The sequence below is a fragment of the Benincasa hispida genome, chromosome 11 (assembly GCF_027475165.1).
Source record: "Benincasa hispida cultivar pf3 chromosome 11, pf3_genome.v1.1, whole genome shotgun sequence".
Lineage (NCBI taxonomy): Eukaryota > Viridiplantae > Streptophyta > Magnoliopsida > Cucurbitales > Cucurbitaceae > Benincasa > Benincasa hispida.
Window position 1 is genome coordinate 25,628,665 of NC_143488.1, and position 9,403 is coordinate 25,638,067.

A 9,403-nucleotide genomic window follows, 5' to 3' on the forward strand; every position below is an offset into this window, starting at 1 on the left:
TGTCCCCTATAATTGATGTTCTATTATTTAAATGTTAGGATCCACATGGACATTTTATTCATTCTTATTTTTATGTAAATAATGTATTATATCTTCTTTACCGTTTCCTTATTTTCCTTCCTTTCTTATAGTTAAATTAAAGAGGTCATTGCAACTTTAATTTTTTTAAAAAAATTTAAAAATTGGACGCGTATCTTTAGGTTTTTGTTTTTTTTGCAAACATATCAAAAAAACTTCCACCTGAAAATTTGATTGTTATCTAATTTCTATGTGATTATTATGTGATTATTATCTAATTTCTATGTGATTGCTATGTGATTGTCACACCTGCAATTACAAAAAAGTTGAAGCCATGACTTTAATTTCTTAAAATGTATTTGTCATATAATGCAATTTTCGTAAATTAAATATGCCAAATAAACTATGGCTCATTTTGGTACTTAAAAAAGAGCTAATACACATCAAGATTGATGGTACAAAGAAAAGAACGCTATTACACATTATAAATGAAGTTTTCTAGGGTACGCATAGACTTAAAATTGATAAAGAAAAATTAAGAAGATGAATTGAAAATATAATTAATATATTTCTTTATTACATGTCATTGAGTAAAAATGATCGATAAAAAAATTCTACAATTCTTCTTTTCAATAAAAAGTTTAAATTAATTTTATAAACTTATCATAGAAGTTTGTTCAACAAGAGATGTAAGAAAGAATGATCCAACACAACAAGTTACAAAGCACTTTAGGAGAATTGAATCATGGATGAAAATGTTTGCCCGAACCTCCAAGAGGAAGGAACAACATTGACAAACTCCAATGTTGTTCCATCAACTAGAGTGAGCTTAAACGACATTCTTTGATTTCGGAGGTCGACATTGGCTTGCCAATTCGCCCCCCAATTTCGATGCATGGGCATCCACGTCCTCGTCCTCGACCCTTTTACCCATGCAGCCTTCACATCACCACTACCTCCAACATTTGATATCATCACCATGTTGAAGTTTGATTGTCCTCTCAACGTGAATCGAACCCCTCCTCTTCTTTTACAACTCACCCTTTAAGAATAGAACATTTGAAAGTAATACAAGACATCAGGGAGGTTACATAAAAATTTGTTTATATTATAGAAAACATCCCTAAAATTTGTCATTTGCTTAAACAAATATTCATATACTTTTAACAATTTTATTCATAAGTGGTGTGGCTGTGAGCTAAAACAAAATATTGATACACAATATTATTTTAAATCATCATCACATCATCTTAGGTCTTAATTTCTTTCTAAAAGTCTTAAAGATTTCTACTTCAAAAGTAATTTTTAATCGTTCATGAAAATTGATGTATAATATCGAACTTCCATAGGAAAAAAAACAATACAACCAAGATAAAAAAAAAATACTCATTTATATTAAGTTAAGTTCAACCATTAAAGTAGAATTAATTGTTAAAAAAATTCTTAAAATAAAAACAGTTGAAAATATAAATAAACGTGAGACAATGGATTGACAAGTTGAAATCCATGGTTTAAGTCTTTTTATATTCTCTCTTTCTCTCTAAATTTCTGCTAATATACTAAATGGCATGTAAATTTATTACCGACTAAATTTAACATCCACTCATTAAAAATTTAATATATTGAAATTATTGGATTGAAAAAATAGTGAATCCATATGACTACAAGTAACACTTAGGTTAATTAAATGAGAATATACAAGATTGTATGATTGTGTTGTACCTCTTGTAAAGGACAGGGACAATGCCTTCGTTGCCTTGACGAGCAATGGTAAGAAAAGCAGGTGACGACATGTCGAAATGGGACCGAGGGGGGTCGCACCAGCCGCCGTTGTTATTGGACGGGCAGAAGTTTGTGGCGGTGACAGTGACGGCACGGCGGCGGAGACACCACTTGGGGTCGACGTTGTAGTCGCAAATTACTAGAAAGCAAGCGCCGCAGGCCTCTCCACCTCTGAAAAGTACGCCGCTCACCGCCGCTGTGTTTACTCCAAATCCCGCATGGAATGTATTGTCGTAACCACATGCTCCTCCTGATTAATAGATAATCAAGTACACAACTTTATTACATTACTAATATATATACAATTTGAGGTGAGATATCTCACGGTGGATAGTTATTACTAGTATATATATATATAATTGAACTAAGGTCACGTTTACACTAATAAAAAGGTAATCCATCCATGAAAATGTAAAAAATGGATCTCAATTGATTATTTTTGTTGTTGTTTACTTGCTTTCTATAATGGTAATGAAATGTAGGATCTACCTTGAAATTTGTAATCAAACCATGTAATCTAATTGAGGAATGGGAGATGTTCACATTGTAAATGAAAATTACATGAGACTTTTTACTGTAACAATACAAAAATTATGAATATATCATATTTTTTATTACATTTATCGTTATCGTTAGACTCAAACAATAATGATAATAATAACGATAATAGTATAAAATGTAGCTTAAATTTATGTTGACGGTTATTGTAGCCTATAAAAAAAATTTCAATCCAATTATATCGATTTTTATTACCGTTTGTTAAATGTAGCCTAAATTTATTTTGACGGTTATTGTGTTAAAATTTGGTGAGAAAAGTTTAATAATGAAGGGAAGTTCCTAGGACTAAAACCACATGAAGGGTGGAATAATACATTATCATTACAAATAAATTAACATGATAAGAAAGATTTTTTTTTTCAGGTTTGTGATTTGAATCCCACTTTTATTCTATTAACAAAAGATTTTTTTTTTTTTTTTTTAACAAATGAATATAAATTTTATTTTTTAAAATCCTGAATTATGTTAAATAAGATATGATACAGCGTTTATTATTTTTTGTCGAATATATATTGTTTTATATTAATAGATCACGAAAAGGATCAAATCAATAGTGTTTGAATGTTAAGTTGATTGCCAGATATGCAAGATCGATAAATTGTATTTTTATAATTATTTGTATTTCATTCAATATTCAATTATTTTTAAACCATGTTTAGCTAATTTTTTTTATTTAATTTACTTCTAATAAAATACTTATTATAAAGTTGAACATTATTATTTAAAGTTTAGAATCATAAATAATGGCATGATACTTTCTTTTCAAAAAGAAAATTAATTTAAAAGCTATGAAAAAAATGTAGCAACAACTTTCTAATTTTCTAAATATTTACCCAAAATTTTAAAATAAAAAACTGTACTGCTTTTTCAAAACTTCAATTGTTAGTACTTAGTAGCTAGTTTAATTTAGATTGTTCTTACCATTTTCAAAAAAAAAAAAAAAAAAATAGAAATTACTTTAAACAAGAGTAGTTATCAACTAAAATAGACCATATATCTCTATGCATCCTACTATCATCACATACATAAAAAATAAATTAAAATATTTAAAAAAGAAGTAGGAAGAAAATTTTCATGTAACAAATTATGATTGAACAATTTGGTAGAATGTACAACGATAGGTCTCATACACCTAAGTATTTTTCTGAATATAAATTCAGATAGATACTATTAAAAAAATTGATTGTATCTTTTGGTTACGTTGTTTATGAAAGAAGAAATGTTCGAATCTGTGTCTCGACTGTGACATTTTCATTGAAGAAATTTTGTTTGAATACTACTTTAGTCCGTCGTATATTTTTGGCTTTAGTTCATTTTGTTTTTTAATTTCAAAAGGTTTATTTTGATCTCCATAGTTTCAAAATATTCGTTTTGGTTCTTGTACTTTTAAGTTTGTTTCATTTTGATCATTAAACTTTTAATTAAAACACCATTCTAGTCTCGAAGTATGAAATAAATATGAAAATGAAAGGACCAAAATAATCCCTTATTAAGAATTCAAAGACCGAAATGAATATTTTCAAAATATATAGACCAAAATAAATATTCTAATGTGTATATATGGGCTAAAATGAACTAAAACGAGAAGTGTACGAACGAAAGTATAATATTTAAACCCTAATTTTCTATTGAGAAAATACAAAGTATATATAAAAAGAAAAGGGAAAAAAGGGAAGAAACTCACCAAGACTAGTAGGGTTTTGATCAACTCCATAGAAAGTTGCATGAGCATTAAACCAAGCATTATTATCCCCATAGACGAAGAACTCACCAAGACCAACTGCCATGAAAATGAACCAAAACAAAACCCAACAAACAAACCCATTATTATTATTCCCATAATAAACCATAGCAACCATAATATATATTTTCCCGAGAAACAAACAGAAAATAAGAATAACGTGTATATCAAACGACAAAGTGTTTGTAATGTAATGTACTTAGAAAATTAACGAAAGGCATTGCATTTATAGAGCCCAAAAAAGGGAAGTTTTAATTTGTCGGTGAATATGTAGAAATATATAAATTATATAAATTTAAGAATAACGCGGTTTTATGAAGAACAAGACCAAAGTACAGAGAGGTGTGTACGGGTACTTCTAAAAAACATCAGACGACACTCAAACAACACAACCATGTGACCTTCTCATTCTTTTTCTTATTTCTTTCTTTCTTTTAATAATTTTTTTGTCGGTGATTTATTATCTTAACCTTCTAATCAAATCCATGCACCTTCAGTTGCCTACCTTACTTAATCAAACTCCTTCTTTTCCTTTTTCATAATAATTTTAGGCTTAATTATATATAGTATAGTAATATTGTTTTTTAGATTTTAATTTTACAGATATATTAATAAAAATATCGGTATTGATGAATTTTTCCATAAGTAAAAAGGTTATAGAAATTATTTAGGCTCCGTTTGATAACCATTTCATTTTTAGTTTTTGGTTCTTAAAAACTAAGTCTATTGTCTTCTTATTTTTTATAATGATTTGTATCTTTATTAAGTAGTAGATAACAAATGAAGAAATTTAAAGGTAGAAAAATAGTGTCTATAAGCTTAATTCTCAAAAACAAAAACAAAAAACCAAATATTATCAAAAGGGGCCTTAGATTAATAGTTGAGCTGGTTTTTTACTCGCACACTAAGTTATCGATATTGTTATTAGTATTTTTATTTATATTGGACTAAATACATCATGCTTTTTCAAAACTGAGTATAGTTCAGTTGGCATACAAATTTGTTAGTAACCATAAGGCGTATGATTTGAATTTCACTACTTCCAATTGTATTTGAAAAGAAAAAATAGATGATATCTTTTAATGTTTCACAAAAGAGTACTAAGAGATTCATGATTTAAATCGCCCTAGAGCGGATCTATTGACTTATATTTTTGATAAACCAAGCAATAAATTTTGATCTACTTATCCATGTGCAACTTATAATTAAAAAGAAAAAGGAGCTTCTGTTATGTAATATCATATCTTTTATATGCCTAAATAATTGTACCTTTCCTTTCCCACATGAAAATATATTTTTGTAGAAATGGTATAAATCTAACAACGCGTAAATCAAAGATATACTTTATATTAGATATATATATAAATAATATTAAAATTATATATTAATGATATAATTTAAATTTCTTCGTAAAAAATGATATAATTTAAATTACGGATACAAGCTAATTGCTATACTTTATCAGTATACGTAAATGACATGTAATTTTATTTTTTCAGTAGGTAGAATATAGTTATATTTGTATAATGATATATCTATTATACACTTTACATTGGCATACTAATATACTTTGTTGATGTCAAAATTCGAATAGGAAAAATAGTCTAACCTTCACGTGATAACAACATCAAATTTTATATTGGTCTGGTGGGGTGCTTGCTAAGTTGCCACACCATTTTGATGCTTAAGTCAACGAGTGAGAGAACGAAAACTCTGGAGTTTGAGAGTATGATTCAAGTCACTTTTTTTTGAGTTATAATGATATATTTATAGAAGTTGTTGACCTAAGTTGTCCCGATAAGGGTTAGAGTCGTTTTACGATGATCCTTCAACTTACCAGACCGAGGAGTGTGCCTTCTTTGAAGTTTGGTTAGGGTCGGCCTTGGCCAAGCATCTTCTCCTAGGCCCATATTTTGGTTCTAGGGTGATGCTTTGGACTGAAACATGTGCGGGATATGTCCCTTTAGCTATTTTACTAGGCTCGGCCTTGGACTTGGTAGATGTTGAGCATGTTGATTTGGGCCGTGACACGAAGTGACTCCTTTTTCTCGTTTGGTTAAGGTTGGATAACTCTCACGTTTCACTCTCTCTCTTCTTTGATTAAACACCTGCAAGATAATTGATGAACATAGAGGTGTTAACGATTTGGTGATTCTTTTACAGAAGGGTACTGTAGAAATATTTTTCTCTTAAAAAATTCTCCTTCTCTTCCCATAATCTTGGTTCCCACAAACCAATCCTCAAGGATTCTCAGAGATAGGACGAAAGTCCTTTTGGTGGTGTTCAAGAAATCCCAAGGAGGTTTTACATTCGAGTCTTTAAACGAGAGTAAGAATATCTTTCCCTTTTCTCTGCAGAATTTGTTATGCATGCTTAACCTAGATTAGTTTTACAGTAGGTTTAATTTATGTTAAATCTCTATGGAATATTCTGATTTTTTCAATGTACTGATATTTCATAATTCCTAAATTAATTTCATGATCGTGTTTCATGATCGTGTTTTCTTTCGCTGTGTTAGGACATTGATCCCTACAGGAGTCTCATAAATAATTTAATTATGACTCTAGATTTATTTAAAAATTTTAAATTTAGATGGGACTTGAAATATTTATCATCTTTTTTCCTCACTCCTCTAATTCTTTAATCTTATACACAATTGAAATAAAGATTAAAAACATAGTAAAATCATTATAGAAAGATTAATAATATAGGTTTATATAGGAGTGTGGTAATAATCATAGTCTAGTTGGTTGCATCAATTTTTCTTAGCTTATTGACATTATTATATAGTTATTGTCATGATCTTATTATTATTTTGAGAAACCATGATCCTATTAGAATAGCCAATTTCAACTAAAAACTAAAGTAAATATATATATATATATCTTTTAAAAAAGTATTTACCTTTCAATTACCAGGTGAAAATGTAATTAAGCAACTTTAAATGTCAAACAGAAGTAAATAGTTTATTTAAAAAATTGAGGTTAAAAATTACCGAGTCCCTAAATTTCCATAAAAGCAACAATTTAGTCAATAAACTCTGATTTGTAAAGATTTAGCCCTTAAACTTTCAATTTTATTGCAATTTAGTCCCTCTTATTAAAAAAAGAGTTAAAATTTAATAAAATTTCTTGCATAAATAAACCAATAAACTATTTTAGAGATTCAATATTTTAATAAAATACAAAGTCTACATCATAAAGTAATAAAAATTGACATCTAATTTTGATAAATTTTTTTATGTTAGGGACCAAATTGTTATGAATTTAAAAGTACAAGGACTAGTTTATTACATACTAAAGTTTAAGGATTAAATTGTTAAAAAATCGAAAGTATGGGGACTACATCGTTACAAATTAAAGTTCAGGGACTAAATTGTTATTTTCGTGAAAGTTTAAGAACCAAAAATGTTTTTTAACCTTTAATCAAAAGTTGAGATATTAAAACACAAACTCTAAAAAAAAATGAAAATTGAAAAACCACCCCTAAAAGGATCGAATGAATAGTTACATTTATATCCTTAAACTTTCAATTGTAAAAATTGAGGCCTCAAATTTATATAAGTGTTAAAAGGACTATCAAACTTACATAATTGTATAAATTGTAACATAATTTTGAGAGTTTAATTTTTATCATTTGGGGGTCCAATCAAAAAGTTTTAAGAATAGATATGTTTGGTCCTTAAGTTCTCAAAATGAACATTTTAGTCCCCGAGTCTTTAAAAATAGATATTTAAATAATTTTTGTAGAAATATTATGAAACGTTAGATTAGAAAAATCATTAAAAAAAAACTATAGAGAGAGATAATTTATTTAAATTAATGTTCTAATTTAAGATGTCATAATTACTTTAGAGACCTTTTAAACCTATTTTTAAAAAACCCAAAGACTAAAAATGTAAGTTTTAAAAACTCAAGAACTAATTGCATCTATTTTTAAAAACCTAAAACTAAAAAGTTACATTTTAAAAATTTGGAAACCAAACAAACATATTCTCCAAAAAATAAATAAATAAATAAAGTCTTCAAAAAAAAATTTTAGAAACCCCTAATTTGACTTTGTAAAAAAAATAAAAATAAAAAAAATAAAAAAAACTATCTTTTTAGTCTCGTTCAATCTCTTTCTAATTTCAATTTAACAATATGCAATGAATCGAATCACTATATATTTGGGAGTGATATTACAATGATAAAAAAATCACTTTTGTATTTTTAAAAGTAATTTAAAACACGTTTTAATTACTCAAAATTAATTAAATATTAAATCTTACACTTTTAAATGCAATTTTCATATCATCAAAATCAGTTTTGAAGGATTAAAAATATACTTTATAGTAATTTAATCAATTTTAAAATCTAAATTTAAATTTTAAAAAAAAATATCACATAAGGTATAAATATTTAACATAAATGTTTTAAATAAAATCCAATAAAATTTTTGCAAATATTTTAAACCTCAGACTTCGAATTTGATAATACGAGTATTATGTCAGTTGAACTATGGTCTTGATTTTATCTCGTGAATAAACACTTTTATTAAAGAGTATTTTATTATGAACACTTTGTGGCAAACTCCCAAACAGAGCAACATTTTCCAAATTAGCTTTTTGGCCACATACTTGGCTTTCATTGGGGGCTAATTTTTCATACAAGTGTTCTCCCATTTTACTTGCCAATGAACTGAAGCTTACAGATTTAATTAAGGTTGTTAATTTTAATGTAAAAAATGTTCATATACCATTTAATTATCTCTTTAATATTTCTTGAAAATTGTTCACTATATATATATATATTTGGACACGATTTTGACTAATTTAATTTTTAGCTTAAAGATAATATATTATTTTATTACGTAATCACTATTTCATTTAAGGTAATTGCTTCAAATGTTAAAACTGTTAAAAATATTTATAAATATAACAAAATATCAATACCTATCAATGATGGATAGTGATAGACATAGATTACTATAATTTATTATTGTCTATTACTGATAGACACTGATAGATGCCCATCAGTAATAGATCAATGTCTATCACCAATTGACAATGACATTTTGTTATATTTGTAAATATTTCAACTCATTTTGTTATATTTGAAAACAACATTTTCATTTATTTTATTTTAGCGGACATAAATTCACTATTCATCAATGTCTATCACCGATAGACAGTGACATTTGGTCATATTTATAAATATTTCAGCTCATTTTACTATATTTGAAAACAAAAATTTCATTTCTTTTATTTTAGCGGATTAAAACTATAAATTTTTTCAAAATATTTAAAAGCCCAAAAAATAAAAA

The 9,403-nt window shown here is 27.1% G+C and overlaps 1 protein-coding gene across 1 annotated transcript; it reads right to left on the reverse strand.

Annotated features, from left to right (window-relative positions):
• Positions 1-567: 567 nt before the first annotated feature.
• EXPA12 (expansin 12) lies at positions 568-4,278 on the reverse strand. Its single transcript, XM_039050024.2, has 3 exons — positions 4,043-4,278; positions 1,741-2,050; positions 568-1,060 (listed from the first exon to the last, which is right to left on the reverse strand). The coding sequence occupies exons 1-3, from the start codon at positions 4,215-4,217 to the stop codon at positions 748-750; spliced, it is 798 nt and encodes a 265-aa protein (XP_038905952.2). The 5' UTR covers positions 4,218-4,278; the 3' UTR covers positions 568-747.
• Positions 4,279-9,403: the final 5,125 nt, after the last annotated feature.

Excerpts from the sequence above, each read along its gene's own strand:
- EXPA12 (XM_039050024.2), bottom strand. The coding sequence starts at position 4,217 with ATGGTTGCTATGGTTTATTATGGGAATAATAATAATGGGTTTGTTTGT. Across the intron at positions 2,051-4,042 it reads TCAAAACCCTACTAGTCTTG|GAGGAGCATGTGGTTACGAC; the intron begins GTGAGTTTCTTC and ends TCTATTAATCAG. Across the intron at positions 1,061-1,740 it reads GTCCCTGTCCTTTACAAGAG|GGTGAGTTGTAAAAGAAGAG; the intron begins GTACAACACAAT and ends CTATTCTTAAAG.